At 44.3% G+C, this 19,299-nt stretch overlaps 1 protein-coding gene across 1 annotated transcript in view; it reads left to right on the forward strand.

The window, feature by feature from the left end:
- The window catches only part of LOC308312006 (semaphorin-5B-like), a 100,005-nt gene extending 83,077 nt beyond the window's left edge, over positions 1 to 16,928 (forward strand). The window contains exons 17-23 of the mRNA XM_080758851.1: positions 2,496 to 2,721; positions 5,486 to 5,707; positions 6,212 to 6,382; positions 6,927 to 7,079; positions 8,482 to 8,520; positions 9,747 to 9,964; positions 12,923 to 16,928. Of these exons, the coding sequence (XP_080614977.1) occupies positions 2,496 to 2,721; positions 5,486 to 5,707; positions 6,212 to 6,382; positions 6,927 to 7,079; positions 8,482 to 8,520; positions 9,747 to 9,964; positions 12,923 to 13,084 (1,191 nt within the window). The 3' untranslated portion in view covers positions 13,085 to 16,928. The remainder of the gene's footprint in view (positions 1 to 2,495; positions 2,722 to 5,485; positions 5,708 to 6,211; positions 6,383 to 6,926; positions 7,080 to 8,481; positions 8,521 to 9,746; positions 9,965 to 12,922) is intronic.
- The last annotated feature ends 2,371 nt before the right edge of the window (positions 16,929 to 19,299 follow it).

The following is a 19,299-nucleotide window of genomic DNA, read 5'->3' on the forward strand; positions in this document are numbered from 1 at the left end:
AAATAGCAGACCTACAAGCTCGTAGCTATGAGCTTGTAGATCTGCTATTTTTCAATAGCTAAAGCATAACATAATGCTTAAAACACCAAAAGGGAGTTCCCACCCAAAATTTGGGTAATGCTGTCGGGGATGCCATGTCCACACCACTACATTTAAAAATATATATATATCTTGACTAGTTTCACGGCTCGTTCTGAAAGTTTTCAAGCTGCTAGCGAAGCAGCAAAAAGGACTGAAAGTTATTATCCACATAAATGAAAACGCACACAATCACAAACACACGCACGCACGCTTATACACAGAGTAATGGCAGATGCCATGGTGCATTTATGTAGCGCCTTTATCCATTCCAAAGTGCTTCACAATCTCCTAGCGTTCACAACACGTCTTTCTTTTTTCTCAAACTCTTTTTTTATGCAGGTTTTATATTGCAGAAGCCCAGGGGCAAGCATGAATGTCACCAAGTAACAGGATCAAACATATTCATGATACAAGAGTACAGCCTTCAGTGGTCAAGTGTAGTCAGTTACATAGAGTATAAACATTAGGTACGACCACTCTTAAAGGGCCACTTCTCCCCTTTTGCAACCAGATCTAATTTCTATTATGTTTGGGAGATAAGAAACACTTTCCTGGGGTTTTATATGTGGGTAATATGTGTGTTTAGAGATTTTTGTATTTCAAAGTGTCTGTGATGTCATGGACATTACTTCCTAGACTACTGGATGTTGCCTCTCCACAAGGAAGAGCAGTGCACCAAAGCATTATGGGTATTTTAGTCCAGGAAGGACGTCCATGACATCATGGACACTTTGAAATACTAAAACATCTATTAAAAAAACACAATTTTTTTTTCAGATGGGGGTCCACGGCAAAATACAGATTATTCTGGGGGTCCTTGACATGAAATATTGAGCACCACTGATAAACATAGGTATTTCAGAAAACTGTCATGATTTAGAAGATTTTTTCTTAAATTTCGACGTCAGGCCTAAATGGGTTTTAAATGGTAATTTACACACCCTGTCAATTCCCAATACCTGAGAGCCTGAGAGTCAAAGTGTGACAATGGTTCTTCTTCATTCAGTACGGTTGGTTTCATATATTGAACCATTCAAGCTCCACAATTTGTAAATTGGGCTATTTTGTTTGTGCCTGCGTGGGTGTTGGATGTCAGTGTTGATTGGTCCGAAATTTGGTAGGGGGGATTCTACATTATCCATGACACGAGTATCAAATGCATTGTTTCGCCCCTTTTATTGCTTTTATTCGTTTATTACTGGCGGCAACAATGTGAGCACTGCACCGAAGTGAAATGAAATGTTCTCTTTTCAAATTATGTCATAGCATTGAATACATTTTAATATGAGCATCTTTTATCGTCCCATTTTATGCTAAGCGTGTCTACGGTGTATTTTATGGGCTATTATCCAACTGCTCTCTTATGTAAATGTTGTTCTAAGTGCTCTCGCGGGCACTTCCATTGTTCCACTTCCACTGTCATAATAGCCAAGATGGAGCTTTTTGTGTTTTCCTTTCCTTTCATGCTGTTAACTTTATACACAGCCCACAGTGTACGTTTTGTGTAATTTATTATGTATTTATTACAACAAGTTTAATTCCGGAGTAGTGTTGTTTTTGGCAGCAAATTTCTGTTTTAGTTTTAGTCATAGTCTTTGAACTGAAACTTAATTTAGTTTTAGTCATATTTTAATCACCCTGGAATGTTGTCTAGCGCTAGTCTAGTTTTAGTCGTCGAAGTGTCATGCGATTTTAGTCGACTAAATCTACAGTTGATTTAGTCGACTGACATGTATTTTGGAGGGCCTTGATGCCGCCGTAATGACAGATTTGTCAATCTGGGGGATGCTTGGCACAAAAACCTTTGAGAACTATTGATTTAGAAGGCATTTGTAGAATCAGCTTCAGGACTTTACAGTTTGACTGCGGAATTAATTAAATCGCAATGCCTGGATTTCACTAACCTTTGATAGAACGACCACGCCGACATGATCTTTTCATGAAAATCCTCTTTAATATGGTGTAATCGCTTGTCGTAGTGTTGAAAAAGAATCCAAAGTGGCGTTCAGGAAAACCGCGCCCGCTGCACACCTCCGCCGCCATTGCAATGCATTGGGCCTCAATTTCCCAGAACCCTTTGCATGTCAGTGCGAAGGATGTTTTTCTGATGACGTCATCATAACGTGACACCTATCCCGTGTAACTCGTCAATGGGAGGGAAGCTGTTCTACAATCAATTAACTTGTGTAACTCGTCATTGGGAGGGAAGCTGTTCTACAATCAATTAACTCGTGTAACTCGTCAATGGGAGGGAAGCTGTTCTACAATCAATTAACTCGTGTAACTCGTCAATGGGAGGGAAGCTGTTCTACAATCAATTAACTCGTGTAACTCGTCAATGGGAGGGAAAGTGATTTATTAATGGGTTCTTTCTTTGATTCCCCCCCTTCCCCCGCCCCCCACCCACCTTCCAGGAATATAAAGCCTGCAACCTGGAGGCCTGCTCGGAGGTGCGTCGCAACACCCCCTGGACCCCCTGGATGCCCGTCAACGTCAGCCAGGACGGGGCACGCCAGGAGCAGAGGTCCCGCTACACCTGCCGCGCGCTCCTCCCCGACCCGCACCAGCTCCAGCTGGGCAAGAGGAAGGTGGAGACCCGCGTCTGTCCCAACGACGGCTCCGGGGCCTGCGAGACTGACCGTGAGTCAGGGTTTGAGTCGGATGTAGACGTATTTAAGTGTTTATCAATATACTGTAGAGACCGTGGGGGGGGGGGTCCGTAATTCTGAGAGTGTGAACGGTCCATTTGGTAACGTTCTCAGAGAGTTAAATAAATACCCAGAGATAGCAAGGTATTAAGGACCCTATTTTCGCCGTGTTATTGTATACGCCTTATCCTTACACTTCTTTACAAGTAGTTTAGGGATAAGGGGTTTAGCATGGACGAAAATAGAGCCCTATATGCCTGTCCGAGGCCCTAAGCTAATGCATATCAAACTCTGGGTCCTTGACATGAACAAGGTTTAGAATCACTGGTTTGTTTGACATTTTGCTTAAAAGAAAACACGTTGGAATGCAGATATATGCTTCTCAGGGAAAGAGGAACGTCACGGATAAACTTTTGTTTCCACTGTTAAATTCAAACCAAACAAAACAAAACAACATCAGTATATGTGCTGATGTTTGGATACTTGTGTGCTTGTATATGTATATACTGCACGCACGCACGCACACACACACACACACACACACACACACACACACACGCACACACACTGTACACACACCCATCCTCTACATACAAGGGAGCGTGCTAAGCAAGCATAGTGGCACGGTGAGCCCTGATCTAAGCTGACAGAAGCCTTTAACAGCCATCTGGAGCGCTGCGGTCTGGCCAAGTTTCTTTTGTCTAGCACTTACGCAGCCCTTTGAAATGAGCAAAAACAAAACGTCTGAGATACGGATGAAACATTTCTACTGACCTAATGGGAAGCCTCAGGGATGGCACCTGTTTTCCATGTACGACGTGTGTGTGTGTGTGTGTGTGTGTGTGTGTGTGTGTGTGTGTGTGTGTGTGTGTGTGTGTGTGTGTGTGTGTGTGTGTGTGTGTGTGTGTGTGTGTGTGTGTGTGTGTGTGTGTGTGTGTGTGTGTGTGTGTGTGTGTGTGTGTGTGTGTGTGTGTGTGTGTGTGTGTGTGTGTGTGTGTGTGTGTGTGTGTGTGTGTGTGTGTGCGTGCGTGCGTGCGTGCGCGCGCGCGCGCGCGTGCGTGCGTGCGTGTGTGTGTGTGTGCGCGTGCGTGTGTGCGTGTGCGTGCGTGTACTTGAGTGCTTGTGCTGGCCCATGCTGCAATTACGTGCATATCTGTATTGTCTGGAAGAGGAACTAGTTCACTTCTGTCGCGACCCACATTGAACCTCACAAATGATTTATGATGGAGAGTGGTGGTGTGGAATACTAGTCTGAAATACTTCAGCCTAAAGCTGCAAGGTGTTTATATTTGTGATAAACCAGCTTAATCTGCAATAGGAGTTTGAGTTTATATAATGATATTGTCCTTTATACAACCTACGGTTTAGGCATTTAGCCTTAAGCCTATATGTGGTCGTGAATCTATAACTGTGCGTCACCAGGATCAATGATAATGGTCAATGACAATGATATAACGTAATGTTGTAGGGTTGTGGATCAGGCTTTGAAGGTACGGGGGGGGTTGCTTTGTAGGCCAACGTCAGTGTTTCTGTACTAAACTATGTGGGCAGTAACTGTCTGGGAGCCAAAGGCTTGGCTGGTTGAAGACCAAGCGTGCTGCAGCATTCTGGAGCATTTGGAGGGGCTTAAGTCCACATGCTGGGAGGCTAGTGAGGAGCGAGTTCCGTCGTCAAGTTTTATATGAGGTCTGGATAAAATAGGAGCTATACGTAGGTTGACTCTTGGGTGATACAAGTCTGCACTAAAATGTCTTCTCACTTTCATGGCTTCAGTTCATAATCCTTTTTTCCTAATTATTCTTTTTTTGTTTCAACTTTTTCTTCCATACGTACGACATCCAGTGAGGATGTCTGCAAGACACTTTGTTCCATCCCACCCATTCCAATTCCAAGCCCAGTAGACTAGATTCTCTCCTAAAATGTCGAGTGAATGGGTATGTCGAATATGTACTGTGCGGTAGTTATATACCCTATAAACTTTGTCACATACTTTGTTTTGTATTACATTTTAGGAAAATGTTTGCCTATAATAATGACAATCTCGAAATAGGGACAAAGCACATTGCATCAATACAACAGCAGAACATACTGTAATGGAACACAAATAAACACAATTCTGTATTTAAGTCCGACGTCATTTTGTAGTCCTAGTTACGTCCGGGTCCAAGTTGCACCAGCTCCCGTCCGCATCTCATTGTAAATAGAATATCTAAACGTCTGAATCTTTTTACGATGGCATTATTTTTCAGAAAGGAAGCCATTGAGGGTTAAAATGGGTCTCAATGCTTCCAACTCCAGTAGAATTATTAATGTTCTGTGCAAGTGTGTATGACAAAGAAAATATATGATGTGGAGACAATAAAGACTATTATTATCATTATTATTGAAGGTGGTAAAACAGTCCATTTGCTCAGTACAATATTTCGGGGGCATATTTAGAACGTGTGTTGAATCTAGTTTCCATTAATGAGGATTTAGTTGACACAATGAAATAAAATGGCGATAGTATTCAGTGTGGGGCAGACGGCCTGTCACAGCCAGATTTGGGAGACCAGTAGCTTTGTTGTTGCAAGGAAAGCGGTAAAATGAGCCTTTGTGGTTGTTTTCGTCTCAGATTTAGTCAGACGGAGGGACACAGTATAACTCTATACTCTATACACAAAAGCGACACAAAAGTAGGACCCGGAAGCATCTCAGGAGGGGGCGCTCACGTCACGGCTAAAATACTGAATGACTGAAACGTCTGTATATTCCAGCTCTGGTTGAAGACCTGGTGAAGACCAGCGGCCGACCCGTGACCCGACCCCAAGGCGCTCGCTGGGGATCATGGGAAACGTGGTCCGCCTGCTCCCGGGAGTGTTCCAGAGGGTTCCGCACGCGCAAGCGCACCTGTGCCACTCCGCAGGGCAAGGCCACGCCCAACAGCTGCTCGGGCTCCCCTGTCGAGTACCAGGACTGCAACTCCCAGGCCTGCCCAGGTAATGAGACTCTAAAAACAACCCCAGAAACACCCATGCATGGCCCCTCAAAACGTTCTCATTCATCAAGTGGCAACAAATACATTGAGGAGAAATGGGGGTTAAAAAAAGGTGTAGCTGTAAAAAATGGATGTTACTATATTATGAACTCTTAGAAGACAACAGATAGTTATATATATTAGGCTAGTATTTACTGTTACTATTTGTTTTTACTTTGTTTGTTTTATTGGAAAGATATTCAGTTGCTGTTGGAAGTCACGGCTCTCAGTTTGCACCTCATGTCATGTCATGTCATGTCATGTCATGTCATGTCATGTCATGTCATGTCATGGGGGGGTGATTTCGGGGTTTTAAAAATAAAACTACCGACTGAAGGTCCCGGCATGGAAGACCATTTGAAAGAGCGCAACCGCGGCAGTGGATGAGTTTTACAATGGTGTGTGTGTGTTTGTGTGCGTGTGTGTGTGCATGTGTGTGCGTGTGTGTGTGTATTTTCTGTTCCAGTGAGTGGCGCCTGGTCCTGCTGGTCGCCGTGGACCCAGTGCTCGACCTCCTGCGGAGGAGGCCACTACCAGCGCACGCGCACCTGCTCCAGCCCCGCCCCCGCTAACGGAGGAGACATCTGCATCGGCCTGCACACGGAGGAGGCCCTCTGCAACACGCACACCTGCGAAGGTACGGCGCACGCACACGCACACACTCACACACACACACACACACACACACACACACACACACACGTGCGTGCACGTGTGTGTGTGTGCGTTAATATTTATAATTATAGAACTTGTGAGGGACGATGATTTTATTAATGTAATTAGTTTTTTACCCATAAGGCAGAAAAAGATTATTACCTCTAAATGAAATGCCTAATCCTAACTCTATTCCCAACCTGTACATTTTCCTAATTGTAAACCTAACTCTAAAAGCAGATTTTAACTATGATAGAATTAATTATCTTGAGGACCAGCGAAATGGTCCTCAAAATGTCTATTTCTCAAATTCCCTCACATGTATAGTAACGCACGCACACACACACACACACACACACACACACACACACACACACACACACACACACACACACACACACACACACACACACACACACACACACACACACACACACACACACACGCGCGCGCACGCACGCACGCACCTGTGGAGGTGTTCATGCATGCATTCTCCTCTCTCTCTCTCTACCACGCGTTCCTTCAAGGCTGGGGCGGGTGGAGCGAGTGGGGCGACTGTGACGAGGAGGGTCTGCAGCGGCGGAGTCGCGCGTGTGGCGAGGACAGGGAGCCGGAGGCCGCCAGCCTCTGCCAGGGCAACCTCACCCAGGCCAGGCCGTGCCAGGCCCGCGAGGTGCCAGGTAACTCCTACCACTTAAAATGCACTAGTAAAACCCCCATTAACCAATTTTGGGGCACACTTTGCAATGCATTGTGGATTTAAGCAATAAGCCACGAGAGGTCTTAGGTTATCGGGTATTTTAGACGGCACCGCATGGCATGGGTTTGTAAGGCAATCAAGCGCTCCCCTTCCCCAGTACAGCTACAGAGATGCGGAATCGGCTGGGAATTATATAAAGTGATTGAAGGTGTGGGTTATCGGTGAAATTTACGGTCACGTGACTAACCGTTTTAGAACTGTTCTTTTTTTAGCATGCACCCCTGTGCTAAACTATAACATGCAGGAAGATAAGGACTCATGGGCGAGGTGAAAGACAGGCAAACTTTCCACACCATGTAGTCGTTATTTTGAGTTTGTGTCTGTCAAAGATGCAAATATTGCAAATATTCTCTGCCCTGTCCAAATAAACAAACCTTGAGCAGACAGCAGCAAATTGCTTTTAACCATGAATAATTCAACGTCTAATTTGTTGAAGCATCTGCAAAGGCAGGTTTGAGAGGCTGCAATGTGTGCAGTTCCGCTGTTTGGCAGATTTGTGACTCCTCCTGTAAGGATAATTATTGTTCCAATCAGGGCAGGAGTTTCAACGAGGCCATAAGGCCATGGCCCCTCAGATTGGCCTCACCGGACCTTGTTAAACCAACCAACCTCAGCAGTTCTTTCTTCCTTACAGGACATTGGAGGTAGCCTATAGTACACTCTCTCTTGTTTTTGTTTTTTTAATATTTGCTGTGACAGACAGCAGGAAGGCCAGGAGAGGGTGAGAGACAGCGTGCGAGAGAGAGAGAGAGAAGTGTGTCCTTGTAAGCCACAACGAGGTTATAATATGCACAAGTTGTTTTTGAAGGAAATAAATGAGTGGTCATACTGTACATCTTTCATCTTCCTGAGATGTAATTACATATATTTAATGGATAATCTTGCCGTCGCAATTTTTTTTTTTGGTTTTTATAACCAAGCGTTTGCAACTTTGTATAACCTCACCAGGAAAATGAGGAGGAATTATCTTTCCCAGTGCAGTGCCGCTCAAATGTGGAAATATCGTTTTGTCTTTCTGTCTGTTCCCCACAAAAGAACATACAAAGGAATGCTGACTTCCTAAATCTTTGCCTGTGGAAATAAGATGGTAAAGAAATTAAGATAAAGGAGAAAAGAAAGTGGATTTGTACGTCAGCATTCAAAATTTCTGGTGTGTGTGTGTGTGTGTGTGTGTGTGTGTGTGTGTGTGTGTGTGTGTGCATGTGTGTGTGTGTGTGTGTGTGTGTGTGTGTGTGTGTGTGTGTGTGTGTGTGTGTGTGTGTGTGTGCGTGCGTGTGCGTGTGCGTGTGTGTGTGTGTGTGTGTCTCTCTCTCTCCCTGCAGTCATCTTACCCGGACAAGAGGAAGATCAGCGCTGTGGATGTAAGTTTTTCTTACCCCTCTCTCTCTCTCTCTCTCTCTCTCTCTCTCTCTCTCAAAAAAGATAATAAAATTAAAAGAGTAAAAAAAAAAGAAAAACATAGTCTTTCTGACTTACGCACGCACGCACTCACTTGCACGTGCCCACAACAGCCGACACTGCTCACCCTCTCAGTTAATCTTTTGGGGAGCTATAGGGCACTTGTTGTCATGCCCTGCCAAATCCCGTCGCTTCCCAGGACGAGTCCACGCTACCCCAATTCATCACAGTCTGTCTCCCCATGGACGACCCCTCCCTACCCGGCCCTTCACCCCCACACTGGCTGCTAAAGAAGTCAACGGGACTAGATGTCCGATTCGCTTATTGTGACGCGCGCACAGCAGTCGCCGGGCGGAAGCTCATGAATCTTCATTCTTTTAATGTGCTTTTTATTTGTTTCTTTTAGGCAGCATTCCTAAATCACTCTCCCTCTCCTTACCTCTCGTCTTTTTTTACTCTCCTCACCCCTCCCCACTTCCTCTACTGTCCTTGTCATCTCTTGTTCCCTTCGTCGTCCTCCTCTCTGTTCCCGCTGCCTGTCCAACGATCCAGTCTGTCCCCTTGTCCACCTCTCAGATCACTTCATTGATATAGAATCAATGAACGCACTATACTCACTATTGTCGAGGCTTTAAGTGGTCTAGCTCCTTAATACATCTCTGACCGGCTCACTACCAACATGCATGCATGCCCTCGTGGGAGTGTGTGTGTGCGTGTACGTGTGGGATGAGATTTGTCAGTTTGTTCATAACATCTCTCTTGCAACGTTTTAATTTAGTAACCTGGACTATTTTAGTTTTTAGTCTAGTTTTAGTCGACTAAATATACAGTTGATTAAGTCGACTAAAATGTGTTTTGGCGGGCCTTGAGGCCGTCGTAATGACTGATTTTACACTTGCATGCAACCAAGTGTAAAACGACTTATACTGGATCTCTTGTCCACTAGTCCCTTCGTAACATTTTAGTCTAGTTTTTATTTGTTGACAAAATCGACAGTATATTTAGTCATCATAGCTTAGTTTTCATTTAGTCTCCATTTAGTTTTCGTCAGTGGAAAAAGGTAGTCGACGGACATTTTTCGTCTTCGTTTTCGTCGACGTAAACAACACTGCGGTATGAAATGTGATAATAACAAATAAAAACAACTTGACTCTCCCCTCCTCCTCCTCCTCCTCCTCCTCCTCCTCAGCCTTCACCTTGTTCCAGTTGGTGGCGGTGGGCGTGGCCAGCTTCCTAGCGGCGGTGCTGCTCTCGGTGATGGCGTACGCGTACTGCCAGAGGACGAGCCGGCCGGCCGCCGAGTCGGCCGCCGTGCACCCCAGCACGCCCAACCACCTCAGCTACAACAAGCACGGCAACGCCGCCGCCATGGCCAAGAACGAGAAGTACACGCCCATGGAGTTCAAGGTGGGTCGACTAAAACCAAGACGGAAAATGTTCGTCGACACTAAGACAACCAACCGGTGACTAAAATGTGACTGGAACTAAATGAAAACTATTGAAGAGACTATGGGCTGTATTTTGTGTGTCTTAAGTACCAGGTCTTATTCCCTAACTTGAGTAAACTAAAGACCTGGAGGCGTGGTCAATGCTCTTTGGCCACTCAGTATAGCCAAATGGCATTGATCACGCCTCCAGGTCTTTAGTTTACTCAAGTTAGGGAATAAGACCTGGTACTTAAGACACGCAAAATACAGCCCATTGACTGAAACTACAATCTAAATTTGCTGCCAAAAACAACATTGGGCAGAACCCTGTCATCTCGATATTCAGACTTTATGTGTTTTTTAATAAATTAGCCCCTACTTGAACACACTACAGCGTCACACAAAAGTATCAAAAGTAGCAGCTAGAAGCTGGGTTCATGGGGTTAATTATCCTCGTTTGTTCTCGTTAACTTGTTTTGGAAAGACCATCACTCAAACAGCTGATCCCCGGTGATAGGATTACCCAGGCTAATTAGTTCCTGCCTCCCCCCCTGAAACCCTCGTGTGTGTCTAGTAACTCCCACTATTGATTGGAGATACTAGACACGTTTAGTGTGTGCGTGTGCCTCCGCGTATCGACACTATGTCACTGACTGTAGGCATGAATTGTGGTGTTTGACGCCAGGCTCTATATCCTATACTGAGCTATCTGCAATAATCCAAATGAGGTTAGTGACGGTGGAATAGAAGGAAGGAAGGTACATTATTTGACTGTACACGGTGTACTTACTTGTCAAACTGAATGTCCTGTTCCCTCGTTGCACCTCTTTGAGACCTGAGTCAGCACACAATGTATAAAGTGAACAGATTGAAAGTGTGAAGGTAAAAAGAGAAAGAGGTTGCACTGCAATGGGGGAATTCAGACGCAGTAGGAAAAACTAAAAGTAAGAATGATCTGGAAAGTTCATCTTTAGTCCGAGAGGGGTGTTCAAAAATCCCCCGCACCGCCATCCCCCGCTAAATAGTTTTCTTCTGGGTCCTGAGGATCAGAACCGTGAGCTGCATAGAAGACGAGGGCAAGTCAAAGAGGTCAGATTGATGGTTGGAACAGTAGACTCAGACCTAGACCCAGTGAGTCTGACAGCCACCATATTGTTTCTGCACATTGTCTGACCTCCACTCTACTGTTTCTCTACTGCAGCCAACTGGTCATTCAGAGCCAATATGAAGGCCAGTATACAATATATATCAGGGCTTGACATTAAGGCTTGTCCACTTGTACGGGACAAGTATTAAATCTTCCTGGACAAATGCATTAAGATTTCAAAGACTGAGGTTTTGCTTTTTCTGTGACGCTCACACCAGCCAATAATATTGTCTGCCGTTATTGTCTGGCTTTCCTAATCATCACCTTTCCAATATTGTTAATAGCCCTAGAATGTCTGTAATCTTTGTATACATTTCATGTATTCCAAATACCAAATACACAGCCATATGTCAGTCCTATCTGAGCAGTTAGCAGACTGACCACGTCAGCATGTAAACTTGTAGCACTGCGTGTATACTCACCCAGTAATTCATTCGTAAGACTTTGATTCAGATATTGTCCTCTAGTTTCATACACATGTGAAAGTTCCGGCAGAGACATGTTTTACACTTTTACATGAGGAAACGCTAGACTGAAAATATAAAAACTTCCTTTGGTAACAGTCGATGTTTGGGAAGCACAAACATTATGGCGCACACAATTGACAATTGTCTTAGGAATTAATTATTGGGTGGGTGCACAGTTTAAATGCCGACGAGGTCAGTCTGGTAACTGTGCGCGGAATATGACCGATCTATGGCTGTGTATTTGGAATACATGACATATATGTAAGATCATATAGACATTCTTTCTTTTCTAAATCTTTTTATTGTAATTTCTCAGAGAAAACAATCTCAGAGATCATAGGGCAGACATAATGAAAAGACTATTATTGCGCAAAACATGCCCCTTCAAGACAAAAGAAAAAAGAAAAAACATTTTCTTCCCTTCAAGTCCCAATTTAGTAAAGCCAATTCCCAATTCCCCATTGGGAATTATTGGGAGGGTGAAGATCCAGTCTTCTCCATGTATGGCTATCCAGGGTTTGATGAGGTCAGTGTCGTGATCTTCATATGTGGTGACACGAGGCGTGATGTCACGAGGCGTGACCATATATGGAGGCATGATGTCACGAGGTGTGACCATATATGGAGGCGTGATGTCATGAGGCGTGACCATATACAGTACATGGAGGCGTGACCGAGCGACTGCCGGGAAATGCAGGTTTTCATTGTAAACTTCGACCCAAGGTCACAAATAGACTTTTAGTTTTCCAAAAGGCAATGCTTGCACCATCTCAGTTTAATCCATTCTGGGCGGGAACCCCTTTTGGTGTTTTAATTATGTTATGTTATGCTTTAGCTGTTGAAATATAGCAGATCTACAAGCTTGTAAGTCTGCTATTTTTGAAAAATTGTGGAAATGCAGTGCAAATCTTTGAATATAATATATTCTTTCAGAATGTTTTTAACTAATTTCTTTGCTTCTGGGAGGTCCCTGGAACAACATGTTTTCAGATGGGGGTCGGCGGCCAATTACATATAATTTAGAAGATTTTTTTTTTAATTTCGACGTCAGGTCAAAATGTGTTAAATGAGATCTCGGGGACATTTGGGGCCTCAAGCCTCAATAGTCTCTCCCCTCCCCCCCACCCCCAAATATCTCTCAGCTGAGCTCGTTAAAGGTCACAGGACAGCACTTCATCAGCCCGACCTCCACCGTCATTTGGAAGAACTTTGAATTTCCTTATAATAATAATAATATCTCAAATTTATATAGTGCTTTTCTGAGTACCCAGTTTAACCTCATCTGAACCTCATATCTCTCTCCCTCCCTCTCTCGATCCTCCAGACACTGAACAAGAACAACCTGCACGCCAACGACGAGACTTGCAACTACTTCAGCTCACCTCTCCCCTCCAGCAACGTCTACACCACCACCTACTACCCCCCGAGCCTCAGCAAGTACGACTTCCACCCCGACTCTCCCTGTCGGAACTACATGCACAGCTGAGAGGCGAGCCCACGGATCGAGAACGCCCACCCACCCGCCACCCAACGAAGGCACCCTCCCCCCCCCCCCCCCCACCCCCAAAAGAAAAGCGAGATGCCTGGAGGTCCTCCCCAGCCCCCTTAAACAAAAGCCCCTGTTGCAAACTGAAACCCCCCCCACCACAAACTGTTTCTTCTTGTATTTTGCAGCTCCTCCATTCGTGGTAGGGGGTTCTGCGTAGGGTTTTGCCAAAGCGTAAATGTGGGCTTGGAGCCAGACCCACCCCTCCCCGGAGCTTCTGGCCAAGGCCAGAAGCTTCCACATCCAAGAATGCATTCGTATTCAGCAGCACAAAACCATTGTGTGCAGAAGTCTACAAAATCCCCACAGGTCCATCACCACGGACCCCATCCGTGGTCTTTACAGTTACTCCGTGAAGCACGATATTTCGTCTTTACTGAAATTGAGAGCCTGTGCTGTTTTAGGTTAAGCGTGCGCTAAACTACAGTACACATCGTTTTTTTTTGTTAAATACCATGTGATGTCTATACATTCAGACAACTTTAATGTAAACCTTTACAAGACTTTGCGGCCGCTTGTCTCGCTTGCCTTTTTCAAAATGAGCCAGACCGCCTGCATCAAATCCTTTGAGTGTACGAGCAGAAAAAAAGGATTCCGACTATGATTCACAAAAGAAATGCAATGCGGCGCGGTGGCGGACAACGTGATAATCACATTTCAGATGAATTCACTGCATGCATTTGCTGCTTTTTCGATGCGAACTGGGGATGAAGCAAAGGATATATCACACTGAAGAGAAACCCGATGAATGAGCTACGCTTCTTTTTAGCATTTTCATAATTTCTGCTCGCCGAATGCACTCAAATGTTTGTCAAGGCAAATTCTAACGAGGACTGAGTCCCAATGCTGTGCTATTGTGGAATAACGGGCAGCTTTGGGACACGTTTATCACAAACTGTGCTCCATCTATTCTCGCAAGAACGCACGATCACTCTTTCTGATGTGGATGTTTTTCTGTGACAAAGCGGCACTATCCGTGGGACGAGGACCAGAGCTAATGTGTCGTGAGAAATCCTCCCCTGAGTCGTTAGCCTCGATCTGGGGTGTTTGTGCGTGCATGTGTGCGTGCGTGCGGGGCAAAGGATTCAAGGGGTCAGAAGATACTCACAGAGGCATGTTGGCAGCCCGCTTGCTTTCATTTTTCATATTTCACGGATGGTAGACTGGAGTGTATGGGGGTGAAACAATAGCGAGGAAAGACACGTTTGACAGGCTTCCTCATGCACGGCGCCCGGGACACTAGCTTGCGGACCTTTTTCCCGCGGGGCAAGACCGCGGCCGGTCCGTGACGGACGGACGGTGTCGTCAGATCTGTCGGGTTCACCTCAGTGTTATATGAGCTACCTCTTCCACTTGAACCCTATAAGCATCCCTAATCTGGGTTGGAACGTTCGAAATATAGCAGGTCTACAAGCTTACAACACGCCATGTTTCCACGCGTTGTGAGCTTGTACATCGGCTATTGTCAAGAGATTTGGTTTTGAGGGGAAAAGAGGACGTACCATGTACAGAGCCGACCGCAGTCAACTAAGTATTGATTTAAAGTGCTGTACAAGTTTCCCTCTTGCCTCCATATTCTACTTATTTTGTATTTTTCGGAAATGAACGCCCTTTGATCATACTACAGCGTCACACAAGTATCAAAAATAGCAGATATACACGCTCGAAACGTTTGAGCTTGCTTTGAGCTACTTTTCTTTTTTGGGAATCCTGAAAAGTAACAGTTTTGAACATATGAGATTTCCACCCGACAGAGACGATAGAGGGTTTAAGTGGTCAAAAGTTTTTAAAAAAATGCCCCGTCACAGTACAGTGTTGTTACCGACAAGTGTTTGGCCTGAGCAAACCCTTGCACTACAGTGAACTGCTGCAAAATCAAAATCCATTTCTTGTCATGTGACTTGACTACAGGAATAGGAGCAGATGCCCGTTCATCCAGGCTACATGTCTTTTTAAGCGGAATGTGATTTTTGAGTGAACAGCAAAAGGCACAGAGAGAGATAGAGAGGGTCTTGGAGAGAGGAAAACTGTACCTCACATCACTCACTGCTCAACTGGAGGGGTTCTGCTTGACATTTTCTCCAGGAGGAAAATTTAAAAAAGACTCCAGTCAGGGGCCGTCAGAACGCCCTTGCTGATAAGCACCGGCAGCAGTGTGATCTGTTTAGTAAAGGGTGCTATTCTAGTTTGTTTTTTTACACGTCATGTCAAAGGGAAATGTTATTCTTGTTGTCATGCGTTCTGAATTTAGAGCACGTCGTAGCACCGGCAGCCCTGCTGGCTCCCTGGACAGACGGAGTGAGATAAGTGTGGACATTATTACCGTGGGCTTGTGTAAACACTGCTTTCTCTCTCAGCACATTTTGCATCACGGTATCATTTTTCACAAGTCCTTTCCGTGGCCTGGAGATTTCTTAGTAATGAGAACAGCACGTTTTTTGTTGGTTTTTTTCCCCCGACAAATGGTTGATTGGTGTGTGCGTGCGTGTGTGTGTGCGTGTGTGTGTGTGTGTGTGTGTGTGTGTGTGTGTGTGTGTGTGTGTGTGTGCGTGCGCAAATGCATGTTTGGAACAGCCCATATCATACAGACAAGCGGTTGGTGTGTGGGCCAAAACCAGACGATGATGGTGATGAATGGGGCGAGATCACGTCAAGTCCCTTAACACACGCTACAACACGCCAAGATTATCCACTTTCCCCCTTCGCCTCATAGTTTCTAAGCTGTCAATTCTGTGCAACAGCATTCCTCCAATGACAATAATCAAAGGTACTGTGTGTTGTAAAATGTACATTATCCCACATACATGTTGTTGTTTTTTGCTTACGGATGTAATTACTGTATGTACTTTGTAAATATCTTGAAGACCAAGCAATGAATTGGAGGCATTTCTCTCTGTTTTATATGATTATGTAGCATGAAGCACCGAGCCCCAGTGATGTAAGCAACTGCATATTCCTGACACAATGTGGCATTTTACCGATGAATTAATTACGTCTGGCTGTAAGTATTGGTTTGTGTGAGAGTGTGTGTACTGTATTGTGTGTGTGTGTGTGTGTGTGTGTGTGTGTGTGTGTGTGTGTGTGTGTGTGTGTGTGTGTGTGTGTGTGTGTGTGTGTGTGTGTGTGCGTGCGTGCGTGCGTGCGTGCGTGCGTGCGTGCGTGCGTGCGTGCGTGCGTGCGTGCGTGCGTGCGTGCGTGTGCGCGCTCGTTCACGTTTGCATGGTTGCGTGCTTGTAAGTGCACATGCCTGTGTGAGGAGTGAACTTGCATGTGCTGTAGATCTACTTAAGTATGACCGTTTTTTGGACAAATAGCATTCTTCACTTGAGCCCAATGTACACTCCGCTGAAAATATCCGCTTTTACTAATGAGTTATTTTGGGGGCGAGCCACACCATCCTATATGACAATATGTAAATTAGGCTTAAATTCTTTACACTAGGGGCACAGTGGTGTCTTGACTGGATGTGCTGCTATTTGCATGTATAAAGGGCTGCATTGCCTTCTATGCAACGAACACTGGTGGTACTCTCACATACATCGTGTGTATCTCTCACACAATGTGTTGATCTTTAAAGGAAAAGTCAAAAGGAACTTGCTTGACCCCCCCTCCCCCCACACCCTCAAAAAAAGAAGAAAACTCCCACACATCTGTTGTTATTGAATATGATTGATTTTACGTGAGTTTAACTGAACACTGCCTTTCGGACACTGTGAACTTTTGGTACTTTATATTTTTGTATATTGTTCACTGTAAAAATGAGATGAATAAAACTTTGAACTTTGGTGCCAAATGTGCTGTAGTTATCAGTATTGTCAGAATTAGTGTTTTTCCCCTATGAATTGAAATACAGTTTGAGTTTCCTATTCACTGTCCCTCAAATGAGCTATACTTTATATTTGAGGGCTGACGTAAAACAATATTCTTATTTTAACTGAGATTGTAAAAATGTACCTATAAAACGGATACATTTTGCATTTACTTATAAATTACTTTGAGAAGAAAGATTTGGCCTTGTGGGGTAGAGTCTGCGGCTGCGCTGACACTGGAAGGTTAGAGTTTGATCCCCAGCCAGGTCATACCAAAGTCCCTGCGACATACTAACGTCATGTCCAGGGGGTGTACTTGTACATCAAAGTTAGTTTCCATTTGCATTGTTTGTATTACATTGCTACTGTATGGTACGAATAGGGTGCACTGCAAGGTACGGTAAAGTAAAAGAAAAACTAGGGATTCATTTGAAACACACGAAAGGCGTATTCATACTCGGTTACACAGTTTTAGTTGATAAGGTGACCACCGAGAACTACAACATGACGTCACGCTGCGGTGGTGAACGCTTCAACGGCGCTCACCCAAACATCTCTCTGTTTTTACTAACCACCGTTTCAGTGGCCACCTCTTCACCTAAAACTGGAGTATGTATATGAATAGGCCTTAAGGAACTCTCCAAAGGTTCTCCCAAGGGACAGGAGGTTTCAGGAGAGGTGGGGCTTTTTTTTCCTTGCCCGCAAACCACATCGACTGCCTTGGCTTCGTGAAGCAGTCAGACCATCGAAGCATTAAACTGTGATGGCTTCCTTTTAATCCTTATGTCAGTGTCTATACCTGTGCCAACCCCAACACCACAATCCTCCTCGGGTCCTCGGTGCCGTCAGCATCCATACTGAATCAATCCCTGCTCTGAAGAGATGCAAGGAAGGTGCGGTCAGTGGGAGATGTTTTCCGGTGAGTTGGCTTTGGGAATTATACAGTCACTTACTTTTTAACACCACTACTGTCTGACAATGTGTCCTACGGGGAGGCTAACGTAAAAATCAATATACTTTGTAGCAGCAAGACTGTCAACATGCAGTAAGTTGTGGAGTATAAATTATAGAGTGGACTCACACGCCTCTAAATGCTTAACTTCACTAGTAGTGAGGTGATGATCTCCATTTGTCGCTAAAACTAGGCATAACCAATTATAGAGTTAAAAATGATACATTCATTCATACATATACAGTACATAGTACACATGAGGAGTGTGTGAGTGTGTGCGTGTGCGTGCGTGCGTTCTGACAGGAATAACATATTTGGCAGACCTGTTTAAACATACATTATTGTTTGGGGAACACATTATGACAGGGATAAGCACCTTGGTACGATGTCGGTCAGAAGCACTAGTGTTTGTATTAAGTGGCAGCAGGTGGAGAATAATAAATAACTGCTTAATAGTTTGGCAGTTAAAGGTTTTCCCCTTGAGGAAGACGGAAGCCATCCATTTCCTCACAGCTGTTGTGGATTAGGAAGCCTAAGGCCGCTCTCCAACCACCTCTTCATCAGTTCAAAGGGTTAGGTAGGCTACGAGTTAATTTACTTCTTGTTGTATAATGGTGTGGATCCATTATTTTTTCACTATTATCCATGTTAATGGGATGAATATCATTTTCTCTGAACGTAGGCTTTTAATCTTTAAATGTACAGTGCACTTGTATTTATTGACATTTAGTCTTTAGCTAATGGAATTGGATTCTCTTTGATTAACAGATCACATCGTATATTACAGTCTAATACAATTAACCCGATTTCATCATCTTCCTTGATTTGGCTTTCCAATACTCGCCTACAGTAGCATCATTGTAATGATAATGAGTTTTGGCTCTGAGATGTATAGTGGAGTAGAAGTAAAAGTACTAGAAATTGGAAATACTCAAGTAAAGTACAAATACCTCAAAATTGTACTTAAGTACAGTACTTAAGTAAAATGACGTAGTTACTTTCCACCACTGATAGATACACAGCCCTAGTAGTAGACCTCTATGGACCCTTTATAACTGTCAATCATCAAAACATCCTTGCCAGAGGATGGCCACAGTTTTTGACTCTACTATAGTCCGCTGTCTTTCACTAATAGAAGCTTTTTTTCTGGTTTTCCGCTCAGACTTTTACCACCTTTTCTGTGGTGGACGGTCTATGTAGATTAGAAGATACAGAGCTGCATATTCACACTAATGTCCCAGTGAGGTTCTGTATCCTACCAACCATGTCTCTCTGTTGTCAATTCATAACAATGTGAATTCAATCAGATTGCTCAATTGATGAGTGAAACACGATGTTTGAAATGTTTACTTTGACATGTTTATTTTGTTTGAAATGTGTTACTTTTTATTAAA

The sequence above is a fragment of the Protomyctophum bolini genome (genome assembly GCF_963924005.1).
Source record: "Protomyctophum bolini genome assembly, chromosome: 24".
NCBI classification, from domain to species: domain Eukaryota; kingdom Metazoa; phylum Chordata; class Actinopteri; order Myctophiformes; family Myctophidae; genus Protomyctophum; species Protomyctophum bolini.